Source organism: Anas platyrhynchos, chromosome 19 (assembly GCF_047663525.1).
Source record: "Anas platyrhynchos isolate ZD024472 breed Pekin duck chromosome 19, IASCAAS_PekinDuck_T2T, whole genome shotgun sequence".
In the NCBI taxonomy this organism is placed as follows: domain Eukaryota; kingdom Metazoa; phylum Chordata; class Aves; order Anseriformes; family Anatidae; genus Anas; species Anas platyrhynchos.
Window position 1 is genome coordinate 11,132,452 of NC_092605.1, and position 12,477 is coordinate 11,144,928.

Consider the following 12,477-nt stretch of genomic DNA (forward strand, 5'->3'; position numbering starts at 1 on the left):
CCCACGCTCCCCTCTCACACCTCACGAGAGGTGTCTGCCAAGCAAACCCACAGACCTGAAACCCTCACCCAGGGCATGTGGCCAGCACCGAGCAAACCTGCAGCTCCAGTTCCCTCATCCTCCCCCCCGCTGTCCCTACCTGGTGGCCCCTCAAGGCCACAGCATCCCCCATCACACACCTGATACTGCAGCTTTCCCTCCACCATTATCTATGAAACACCACACATGAAACCACAGCAGCAAGGTGAAAGTCCCTTGGGATATTTTGCTTTAATTAAATTGAATATTCATGTTATAAATGGCCAGCTTGGAATCCCATTACATTTGTGATCTCAGTGACTTCTTATTAACACTTCACTGACCTCCTTGGTTGTAAGACACGGAGGACAGGACCCCCTGCTCCATCTGCCTGCGCTGTTTGGTGCTTTGAGTCCTCCTTTCACATCCCTTCGGGCAGCAAGCCTGGCCAAACAGCCTCTGGCTGCCCAGAGCTATTTGCAGCTGAGGCCATCCCAGGTGCCTCCTCCAGCCTGGGCAGCGCCCGGCACCAGACCTGCAGGCTGGAGCCAGATGGGGAATGGGATGTCCCTCGGGTTGCTCTGTGATTTCTTCCTTGCAAGCCCTGCCATTTGTCTCTTTTTCCAACTGCTGCTAATCCTCGAGCAGCAGCTTGAGGTGAGCTGCTTCTGCCCACTGCAGCTGAATCAATAGAGACTTCAGCCTTGTGCCAAGCCAGGGCTGAAAAAAATGGCAGCGCACCACACAGTGGGATGAATGGCTGAAGAATGAACGGAGGTTTGCTGGGTCCGGTGCCAGACCACGCACCTCCAACACCCCATTCACAACCTGGCACCAGCCGGCTGGGGATGGACGCATCTGCACCGCCCAGGAAATGCAGTCTTGGGTGAAAGGACGTGTGTTCCTCGAGTACCCATCACCCAGCTGTGCCAGCAACCAGCTGCCTCTGCGCTGTCCCCTTGCAAGCCTTGGGGCTCTCCAGGCACTGGACCACCTGAATCACATCCTGGAGGGAGCCCAACCTCCTAGCTCAATCAGGTCACTTGAATGCTTTGGGCCCTGGGTGCCCCCAGGCTATATCTGCAGGCAGAAATGCTGAAGTGGCACTGTTTTAAGGGAGTTCAGCCAGAGGTGGCTAGGAGGTTAAATAATTCCACGTGGTGAGTCAGATCTGGGCCCTGAGCACAGTTCCCACAGCTCCAGCTTCATGGTCCCTGACTGCACTAAGCACATCTCCCTTTTATCTGACCGTCTGGGCTCCTGACAGCCTGCAGCAGCAGGATCCGTTATCCTCCCCCCTTTTGCTGCATGTCTTGATGTTATCCAGAGCTCCCAGCATCTCCGGCTATCGCCTCTGCCTCGCTTCAACTCTGCTGGATGCAACATCTGAGATGATGGAAAGTTGTTCAGGCTGCGTTGATACCCACTATCCTAATTCAATACAAAATATTGTAGAGTTTGCTGTACCTCTTTTCCACACTGTCCTTCTCAAACTTCATTGCCAGGAATCTCCCACTGCTTTAACAGGCCTGATCCATGGGAGAGGGTGGGAACGCTCTGTGGAGGTGGACGGTGGCACCAGCTGAACTTTGCTCCCCAGATTAGAGTATTTGGAGGGATTGTGACAGCCCGTAGCTTCAGGATGTCGCACATCCTGGAAGTCCAAACTGATCTGAAGAAGCGGTCAAAACAGGAGGAGTAGAGCATGTTGGATCTATTAGTGCTAAACAGTGGTCTGGAGAAAACTCTGCCTTGGCTCTAAGCTGCTGGGAGGTGGAGACAAACCTGGAGAAGGGTCTCTGTCTGCATGCCCTATTTGTGGTACTCTTCTCTAGCATTCCCTGGGAACTGTTGGTGGAAGTGTGGCACAGAGTTACAGAAACCTACAGGCTTACAAAAGCTTATCATTAGCAGTTACTGGAGATTATCAGGCCCTGGCTATCTGTCAAATACATTGCAAATTCTCTTGGAGCACCCCTGCTGGCTTTTCTGCCTCCCATGGCGTTAGAAGAGCAACCTGGCTGCCTCAGCTTTACGGTGGAGATGCAGACTGCAAAGAGCACCTCGGTGGGGTCTCCTCATCTGTGTTCCTCTTCTGCTTCTGGTCAACACCAAGCCATGTCCTGCCCACCCTTGGGGGTGCTGAGTCCTCACCCCACCATGGGAGTCAGGGCACCCGAGCCTTAGCTTGCTGAGCTGGGGGCCTGGCCAGAGGTGCAGACCTGATAGGGGCTGCTGTGGGATCCAGGATGGATCAGCTCTTTGGTAAGAAAAGCAGATTCCTGCCCAGAGTTAGGAGCTGGTTGATGTTGTGGACCCATTTATGTCAAACCAGGTTTTGCTGTCCAGACAGAGACCAGTTCTTCAGACTGAGAATTAGCATTTCAAATTTCTCTTCTAAGGCCGGCTGAAAATATGAAATTAAAGCAAAAACCATGCAGATCCTTGCTTTCCTTGGTGAATTGCCCCAGAGCACACATTTATTAAGACATAAATACAAAGTGGTGGAGAAAAAGAACACTTTTGCTTGCTTGTAGTCCAGTTCTGGGCTCATGGAAGAGCCAAAGCTCAGTTTTTGGGTGGCTCTGGCAGAGAGCATCAGCACAACCGGAGAGAAGCTGCAAAACAACTTAGTCCCTTCAGGCCTGGGGGAACAGCCTTGCTTAAACACCTTCTGCCAAGGGGAGCTAAAACATTCTGCTAGTGGTGCCGCTCCTCGCCTTGACCCTGTAGAGGAATAAATACGTGTGAACACCACACCCCGAGCCAGAAGTGAGCTCTAGTTAACAGCCGTGTCTTGGCCAGCTGTCATAATAGATCCACATGTGGGAACTGTAGGCCATGAACATCACATCTGCTCTGCTCTGGTGACGTGCGTTGTCCATTTCGGTGGCCTCCTCTGATACAAAGTGTTGTGGCACTGCCTTGTCCCGTTGCCCCTCTCCATGGCTCTGGGTGAGCGGCCTTGGGCCCGCCGCTGTGTAGGTGTGGCGTGCTGACTGCAGGCAGCAGTGCTCACACTGGGCTTCACCCCCGTGGCGGGGCTGGCCGGCTCCAGGACACAGAGTGCTCTGACCTGCCATGCTGGGCTAGGCCGCCACGTCCCACTCTCTTCTTTCTGGGATTCCTTGGGTGAAAGGCAAAGTTTGCTTACACACCGGGCACCGGTACAGTGTGTTCCGCCTGTAGGGAAGAGACTGTCTGGGGTAAATTCCTATAGGAGGGTACAAAAGCATGTTTCTTGTTATGGCTAATCAGCAGAGGAGGGTGGAGGGGAGGGAGCCTTCCTGGGAAGGCCATGGACTGTCCTCAGCGGTTGAAGAAGAAGGACTTGAGGCTCTGCAGGAACTGTGACTTCTGTCTCTGCTTCTGCTTCTTCCGGATGATGGGGATCCAGACTAGGCCACAAACGAGGAGCATCAGTCCCATGGACAGAAAAGCCGGGCCACACATTTTGTAAACATTTTTGTTCTTGATTTGGATGCAAGACAGGCTGGTGATGACCATCCCGAAGAGGAAGACGGCTGCTCCGACAGACACGACAATGACGGGCTTGTGGTATATTTCCCACTTGCTCCGGGACGCGCTGGTCCAGACAGACTCGCTCCGGGAGCTGATGCAGAGGGTGCTGGCCGTGTTGCTGGTCAGCAGCTCCTTGGACGGAGGGGACTTCTCACTCCCATCAGGGCTCTTGGGGGGGTTTTCCATGGTGACAGGGTCTGAGGAGGAGACCTGAGATGGAAAGAAGAAAGAGCAGTGCAGGACTACTGCTGGAGGGTGGACTGAGTGCTTTCCATCAAGTCATTAATCAGTAGCATGGCCTCAGGCCAAGTCAAATGAAGGTGGAGAACAATTTGGGAGTTGATACAGGGGGAGGAGAGCACCATGCCTATCTGAGCAGTGAAATGAGGAATAAGCAACTGAGTCCTGCAGGTAGGCAGGACTGAGGGTACCTGCAGGAGTCCTATTGCCCACCCATGGGCCCCAAGACAGATATGTCTCTATTCCCCAGCTTCCAGCTCTCAGAGATGCAGTGGTGGGATGATGGTATCCCTGGAGCTGTTTCCCTCCCAGATCCCCACTTACACCTCAGCACCTTGTGGCATGGTCATCTGGAGGAGAGGAGGCTCTGGGGAGACCTTATTGCACCTTTTCAACTTATAAAGTGGGCTTATAGAAAAGACAAAGAAAGGCTTTTTACCAGGGCCTGTGGTGGCAGGACCAGGGGAAATAATTCTAAACTTGAAAGAGGACAGATTTGGACAGGGAATAAAGAAGAAATTTTTCACCATGAAAAATGTGCTGTGGCACAGGTTGCCTAGAGAAGCTGTGGATGCCAGATCCCTGGAGGTGTTCAAATTCAGATTGGATGGGGCTTTGGGCAACCTGGTCTGTTTGGAGGTGTCCCTGCATGTGGCAGGGGGTTGGAATTAGATGATTTTTAAAATCCCTTCCAACCAAAACCACTGTGTGAATCCATGCTCTCTTCCCCTTGCATGTGGAGAAACTGAGGCAGGGATTCACCACATCAGGACCACGCAGCGGAGACCTCGAGGCACCTTCCTGGGGGCTGAGCACCTGCTTTAGACCCCTGGAGTTGGCTGTTCCTCACTGCCACATCCAGCTTGGACCTGTCAGCCCTGTGCCCTTGGCACAGGAGCATTTCCTTGCTAAGTGCCCAGGAAGGGAGGCAGAGAAGCTCCCATCACACTGTACATATTTTCCCAGCTCTGTGAGGGCTCACAAGTTGCACTGAAATGCTGCGCTTTGCGGTGGCGGGGTCAGAGATGTGGCTGCCTCAGGGGCAATGCTCTGCATTGTTTTTTCACCTACTCGAGGAGGAAATGCATTTTCCCAGAAACAGCATGCCTTTAGCACACAGAAACCATTATGGTAAATTGGAAACAGTGTGCATTATGTTAACCACCATTTCCTCGGGGCTCTGCAGAGGAAAACAGGGCATGAAGCTTGCTGGGGAGTGCTCACCAGCCTGCAGGACCCTGCACACTGCTGAGCGGCCCTGCAGGGATGAACCTACCAAGCTCAGCTCTTCCTGGGCACCATGCGAGCTTTGAGCCTGGCACTGATCCAGACCTGCTCAGGCCCTTGTTTGGCACAGCAGGCTGGGTGTTTTCCTGCCTGTCATACGGCTCACAAGAGGATGCACAACATGGATGATGCTGGCCTGGGTTTGCGTCCCACTTTGGCTGCAGCGAGGTGTAGAGGAGATGAGCACAGAGCCCAGTGCCTCCAGCTCATTTCCCACTGCTGCTGATCAATGCCAGGGCTTGCACCGCGTCACTGCAGCTTCATGGAGCTGCAAAGCTGCTCCAGAGGCACAGTCATAAGGAAACCCATCCCTACCTGGGCCATGCTGGGCCCAGTGTCCATCTAGGGATACCGGTGGCTGGGTGCCAGCCAGCACCTCCCTTGTTCTTTCACCCAAGTCTCCTGCCCAGGTTACTGGTTTATTCTGATGCAATTTGTCAGTTTATCTGCCTGCCAAAGCACTGGAGCACTGCTGCAGAAATGTAGCCCTGGTGGTACCGATGCATTTTGTGCTATTTCAGGTTTGCTTAACTTGGGACAACAAACAAACAAACAAAAAAGACAATCATAGTGGGCACGGTTTGCGCCCCTCCCATCTGCAGCTTTCCCCCTTCTCTGTTGAATCAGGAGACGCAGGGGCACAGCAGAAGACACACCCCCCGATACATCAGCTACAGCGCTCCATCAGGGGGGATCAACCACTTGATGAGTCTGGCCACAGTAGCAAGCCCTGGTTTCCCCATTTCTCCTCCTTTTGAGCTGCTGATCCTCTCGGCAAGCCAGTGCAAAGCCTGATCATAGATGTCATTTTGATAGTTACTACCATGTTAGATACAACATGCTCCGGTCAGCTTCGGTGATGCAGCTCACTTCACACTCTTATAAACTGAGGGTCTAAGCTGCCACAGGGTCCCAAGACAAAAGTACTGAGAGCAATGGGGCACATCTTCCTGCAGTGTCCTGGGGACAAAGCAAGGCAGGTTCTGCATGGACCAAAACATGCCCCGAAGTCAGCCCAGCCCTCTGAAAACATCCCCAGCTGCAGTTCTGCAGAGATGTGCCCAGGTTCTATGTAACTGTTCGGCTGGAGTGCACAGCCTGTGCACCAGCCTCCTTGTTCTTCTAATCCAAAGCTGAGCTTTGGCAAGGATCTTCTTGAAATTTTGTCCTAGGCAGCCATGGCATTTCTTGTCTTTCTCCTTCTAGCATCTATCGTGGAGAGGTTTTATGATCAAGGCACAGTACAATTTTAATTTGGCTTTGTAGCTGGAAATTTGCTCTCTCCCCTGGAGCGGTGCCCACGTCTCTTATCTCAGCAGCCTAATGCAGCCCGCCCTGCCCAGCTTCCAGGCACCCTGCTCCCTGCCTGCCTCTCTGCTGCTGCCCTGCCTCTGCCTCTACACTGAGCTCTGCAGAGAGCCTTCATCTCCGCTTTGTGGAGTGTTAATGTGGACTCCTGCAGAAACCGTCTTCTTCCTTCCTGTCTTGCATTTGCACTAGAGTGGATTTTTCTCTTTTATTTTCTGGTGTAACCATTCCTCTCACCACAATTCCCAGATGCTGATTGTTTTTCTAGCACTTCCCAGCAGAGAGTGATTTTTTGATCACACTTTTCTCCACATTTGGTCTTTTTCCTGTAATTTAGGTACTCTGCTTCATATTTCTGTTTGTGTTTTTGCATGAGGCTCTACATATTTCTCCCCTGTTAGCTAGGGAAGGATTTCACTCCTTGCAAGTAGCTGAGAATTTGTTACCAGCTCTGCATGTGTCTGCAGCTCTTGGGAGAGCTAATGTGATTTCAGCTCCTGCTCTGCCCATGCTCCATCCTTAATTCATCACAGATGTGCTCATACTTGAAGATGCAATGCTTGTACTGAGCAGCCAGGCAGCATAATGCTATCAGGTTTCCCCCACATTTTTAATAATTATTGTTGTAAGGAGAGCGTCAGCAGATGACCAGTTGCTGGCTTGAAAATGCCTCCAGAGCACGTATCAGATATCATGTCTGGGCTGCTGCTGCTGCTGCTGCCTCTGAAGCCTTGGGAAACTGTTGGTGGTGGAGCTAAAGGACAAGCCTCGTGTGTTGTTGTTTCTCCTCCTTTTGCTTTTCCAGTGCTTTGTATGCAGATGCTCGGTGTTTGAGCAGGGGGCTCAGATGGAGCACACCTGCTGGTGGTGCTAAGGACCCAAGTGCCAAAGCAGCGCAAGAGATGCTTGGGCACATCCTGGACTTTGTGGGCATCTCTTGGTGGTGCTGGGGAGGGAGCCTGTGACTGAGCAGGGCACCCCAACCCTCTGTCCCCCATTTCTCTGCCCACCCATCTGTGGAGGAGCCTCCACACCCACCAGCGCCCAGCAGCAACAGCTCTCATCTGGGTGGCCAAAGCGAGGGGCTACACAGGGACCTGCCTGGGGACCACCGATACACTCAGGAGGAGCATGCTGGGCTCACGGGCAATCTGTCCTTCTCAAACAAGCGTCACCAGCCTCACACAGCCAGAGGCAGGAGGTAGCCTCATGAAATGCTGAGATGGATCCTCAAGAGCCTTGATGAACCATCTCATTACAGGTGATTTAATTTGCCTGTTAGTCTGTGTTCTTACAGGGGCAGCAGTCAAGTCTGTCTGCAGCCATGGGGACCAGAAATCCTTTAGATGCCTCAAAGTCTGAGACCAGTGTATATGTCCCCAGGCTCTGGGGCCCCAAACAACCTACAGATGTGGCCAGAGTTGTGCTACACCTGGTGACACAGCCCGGTCTGAAGGCCCTGCTCCTGTCCATGGGCTTGTGCCCTCCTGGCAATACAAGGGCTAGATTTACTTCTCCAAATCTTCAGCCTTTTTCTATGGGGAGGCAGCTGTGATTCTCTGGGAACTTCCTATATGCTCCCCTTATCTCCTTGCAGCACCCAGTTTCTGCCACTTTGCACAGCCGAGACCACAGCTTCCCCAGCTGGGAGAGGAACCACCTCACCCAGGGCTTGGTGCCCACCTCCACCTGGCCTGTCCTCTTGGGCAGCCCTCTTGGCACCCCCAGGTGGAGCTGATCTCCATCCTAAGGCTAAACAAGAACCGGGAGCACCAGTGGTGTGGGTAAGCGTGGCACTGCCTGGGGCTGGGGCTGATGCTGCTGTGCACAGGGCAGTGCTGAGGGGCTGCAGCACGAGGGGGCTCTGCCCAGACTTTTGCCACACAAATCACTGGGGAATAAGTTAAGGATTTTGCAAACCACCTGCTAAGTTTTGTTGGAAATCCAACAAAATCCTGGCTATCAACCAGGTCCAGAGTTAATCGGAGCAAGGTGCATATCCAGTGTGCCAGCATGCCCAAGTTCCCCTAAAAATGAGAAAGGTGGGCACTGCAGGACCCCCATGGCCGGGGATCCTAGAGGAGCACTCAGCAGGGGGCATAGGAGGGTGTTGGGTGGGACAGGGACCCCAGGGGAGGGACCGAGCGCCACTTACCATGTTGTGCCTCGCTGGTCCCAGCCGGCTGCACCAAGCATCCCCCGGGTGCGCGGGTGGGAACCCAGCTGCCAGGGGGCTTGCAGGGAGCGGTAACGAGGGACGGATCCTGCTGGGCTGAGCCGGCTCTGCGCTGGGAGAGGAAGGAGCTGTGTCAGCACAAAGCACAGTGCTAGGGCCCCATCCTCTCTCCTGCCATCCCCACGACCCCACTGGGGCTGGTGCTGGCCACGTGGGCAGCGTCCCTGTGGAGAGGCGAGCTCTGCTCTGCGACCAGGGCTGGAGAAATAAGGCGAGGTGTCAGGGGGACTGCACGCCGCCTACAAGCCCCGCCGCATCCTGGATGTAAACTGAGCCGGAGCCAGCGTCCATTTGCTGGTGTAGTGGAGCTGGGTTGGGCCCAGCCTCCAGCATCCCTTGGGAGCAGCTTTTCAGCATCACCCAGGGTTTGGACAGTTCCACCAACATGCTCAGGATCTCGATGAGTGAAGAGCATCTGCAAGCCCTTTTTTGGGACTCAGCAAGAAGATGACCCCAGCCTCACTGTGCTGCATCCCCTCGCCCTTTCCACCACCCCCAGAACCAAACTCATGGAAATCCACCCTACTTACGTGGCTGCCCACCCCACCGGCAGCAGGACAGGCTGCAGCTGAAGGTCCTCCTCTCCTAACCCATGCTCACTTCCAGCCCCGCATCCCTCCGGATGTTGTCTACCAGGCTCTGTTGAGTGTAATGAGCATATCCCAGCTCTGATGAGCTCACCAGCCCATCAGGATATCGTTTAACTCTTTGTTTCCCTGCCTTGGGCTCCTGTGAGGCTGACTTCTCGGCAGCTTGCCTGGCAGGACTTGATGAAAGGCCGTGGCTTGGAGGCAATCCAGCGGTGTGGCAGGAGGAGCAGGGTGGGTTGGGGGCTGGAACAGGGCTGGGGCTTGCTGACTTGGACTTTGGTCATCAGCAAGTCCCTGAAGCCTCTCCAGGCTGTGATTTCTGCAATTCCCATGCAGGGGATGGTAGCCAATGTCTGCAAAACACTTTGGGGCTCTTGTTGAGACATTTGATGGATGCAAGATATTAGCAGCTAGCTATAAATTAACATCCTGAGCCCATTACAAGGAGGGGGATGGAACGCAAATCCACAACCACACTTTAAAACCCTCTTACATCAGCGTACTTGCTGCAGGAAAGGGTTCCAGACTGACACAGACGTTGCTGGTGGCCAGGACTGGGCTCCAGCATCGGTGGCCAACCGCAAGGGCTGCTCGTTGGCTCAGTGCAGTAGCAGCACCCAGAGCTGCACTAGAGTCACGGGCAGGGAGCAGGAGGGTGGGATGGGTGGGCAGTCATGGAGATATGGGGACGGACAGACCTTGTGCAGGCAGTGGGATGGGTGCAGAGCACCCCAGGGCAGTGCATGGGGCTGGAAGGGGGGGAGGAGGGTCCAGAGGGATTTGTTGCTGCAGGCAGAAGAAAAGCATCTCAGTGGGGTGTGGGGAGCTCTGGCAGGAAAATCAGTGAGTTTGTGTCAAGATGAGGTCCCTCAGCTTGGCTCTGAGCAGACCTTTAGCCAGGGGTGGTTGGGCATGGGCCAGATTTGGACCCTTTCAACAAGGAGCAGTGGTCTCACAGGCTGGGGCAGGGGCAGAAGCAGAGAGGGACAGAGGTGGGACGAGCTCAGCATCCTGCTCTGTGCTCTGCTAGGGCTGCCCTCACCTCCTGATGGGAGGCGGCTGTGTTAGCGGAGCACAGGGGCCAAGCCCCGGGTGGCTCCATGGCGTGCTGACCTGAGAACCGTGCCAAGGCGGCCTGCCCAAGGCACGGGGGTGTCCCTTAGGGCCGGGCTGTGTCCCGAGGGCTGGGTGAGCGGGGTGCCCCCACGTTCGTCCCTCCTTCAGCCGCAGCGGTTGCAGCCTCCTCCGTGGGCACCTGCTGCCCCCTCGTGGGGCCGCGGGGACACGGACCCGGCTGTCCCCGAGCTGTCCCCGAGCCCGGCGGGGCCGCCCCCACGCGTGGACGGGTGCACAGGAGGGGGCGACAGGGCCCGGGGGTGTCGGGATGCGGCTCCCCAGGTGCCACCACCCCGCGGTGACAGCGGAGCAAAGCACGGGCACCGCCTCGGCTCCTGGACGGGGCAGGTCCCTCTGTCCCCAGACAGCCCAGCAGAGAGGCAGCAGAACCCCTGGGTCACGGAGGGCAGGATGGGCACGGCACGGAGCTCCCCATGTAGCCTGACCGGGTGTCGCTGGGTCGGGAGGGCAGCCAGCCCTTCCCAGCCCATGGTTTGACTTTCACCTTCCAGCCGTGGTGCTGGCAGCCGGGTCGTGCCTCTTGTTCTGCTGCTGGCGCTGCTGCTTGATGGGGAGCTCTGCACCCAGCCTGAGGGGGCTCCTCCTGTCCTCAGAGGCCACGTTCACCACCATGGACATGGTGATGGAGAGACTCCTGCCCCCCGGCACCCACCACTCTCCTCTGCTCCTTCCCATGCTGATGTGATTTCTTTCTGTAGGCAAAGGTGTCCTGGGCTCCTGAGGCCTCCATGGCACAAACTCACTGCCCAAAAAGTGGGTAGGGACGTTCACCCGAGCAGTGAACAAGATCGGTCCCATGGGCTCCTAGCGGGGGTCTCAGGCCCAGGACAGACATCCCTGGGGCTCACAAGGATCCAGGACAACCAGCTGCAGGCATTCAAAGGAGACAGTGGAAGCAAATAGGGAACAAAACAGGTCTCTTCATCTTCTACAGCACCAGAGTGGGATGTGAGTGGCAGGAGACCAAACCTCCTGCCTTAGCCTCAGGGATGTGCATGGGCACTGGGGCACCTGTCCCCAGACACCCCTTCCTCAAAGCAGCAGCTGCCCCTGAGCAGTGCTCCTGGGCTCCAGGAGGCCAACCCTGGGGTCTGTGAGACCGATGGGGAGACAGGCAGGAAGGCACATCGCTGCTCATGTCCCAGCTCTACCACAGATAATATGCAAAAGTCACTTTATTTGGGTTAAATAGAGGAAAGGAAAGGAAAGGAAAGGAAAGGAAAGGAAAGGAAAGGAAAGGAAAGGAAAGGAAAGGAAAGGAAAGGAAAGGAAAGGAAAGGAAAGGAAAGGAAAGGAAAGGAAAGGAAAGGAAAGGAAAGGAAAGGAAAGGAAAGGAAAGGAAAGGAAAGGAAAGGAAAGGAAAGGAAAGGAAAGGAAAGGAAAGGAGCTATGCTCTTCGTGTGTCCCATCTGGGGTGACAGGTGGGGTGCCCCACCTCTGTCCCCACAACTCTGCCCGCAATCGGAGGCCACTTTCCCGGGGGCTGCTGCAGGGTCCGGCCGGGCGGAGGACGACATCCCAGCTCTGGGGACCAGCGGGGCTGCGAGCTCGGTCCCTGCAGCAGTAGGTGGTGCTGTCGGCCTGCTGGGATGGGGCTGCTGCATCCTTGTGCAGAAGCAGCTGAAACCTAACCCGGCATCTCGGGAGTGCTGCGCCCAGTACGGGACTCTGGCAGGGGAACCTGCACCCCAAAAAGCCTTTTCCATCCCCTCTCCGCGCTAATTGCTCTATCAAAGCCTGTGCTGCAGCTGGCAGGCACTGCTCCTGCAGGGCTCTGCTGTGCAGGCTGCCCTGTGCTGGGCCAGCATCCCCACCCCAAGTGTGCTGGGACACAGCATCCCTCTCCCAGGTGCTTGCCTTATGGCACATGGAGCTTGTGCGTCCCAAGACGAGGTGACAAAGGTGGCCCCAGCAGCAGCCGGTGTCCCAGCTGCACATCACCTCCTTCCCTGGGGTGCAACTGAGACCTTCCCTCCAGCAGCAGCACATGCAGCAGTGTGTTCAGCAAGGCTGGGGCACTGATTTCCCTGCCCCTGCACAGGTCTCCTGAGGTGCACAGAGGGTTTTGACCCATTTTTTTCCTGTTTTGGCTGTGGAGAAAATACTGCAGAAATCACATTTTGGTGTAGAAAAAATGTT

The 12,477-nt window shown here is 55.4% G+C and overlaps 1 protein-coding gene across 1 annotated transcript; it reads right to left on the reverse strand.

Moving 5' to 3' along the window:
- Positions 1 to 259: 259 nt before the first annotated feature.
- Positions 260 to 9,498, reverse strand: PIRT (phosphoinositide interacting regulator of transient receptor potential channels). The gene is made up of 3 exons (XM_005030652.6): positions 9,142 to 9,498; positions 8,531 to 8,663; positions 260 to 3,750 (listed from the first exon to the last, which is right to left on the reverse strand). Exons 2-3 carry the CDS (start codon positions 8,531 to 8,533, stop codon positions 3,328 to 3,330), a joined length of 426 nt encoding a protein of 141 aa, XP_005030709.1. The 5' UTR covers positions 8,534 to 8,663; positions 9,142 to 9,498; the 3' UTR covers positions 260 to 3,327.
- Between the last annotated feature and the right edge of the window lie 2,979 nt (positions 9,499 to 12,477).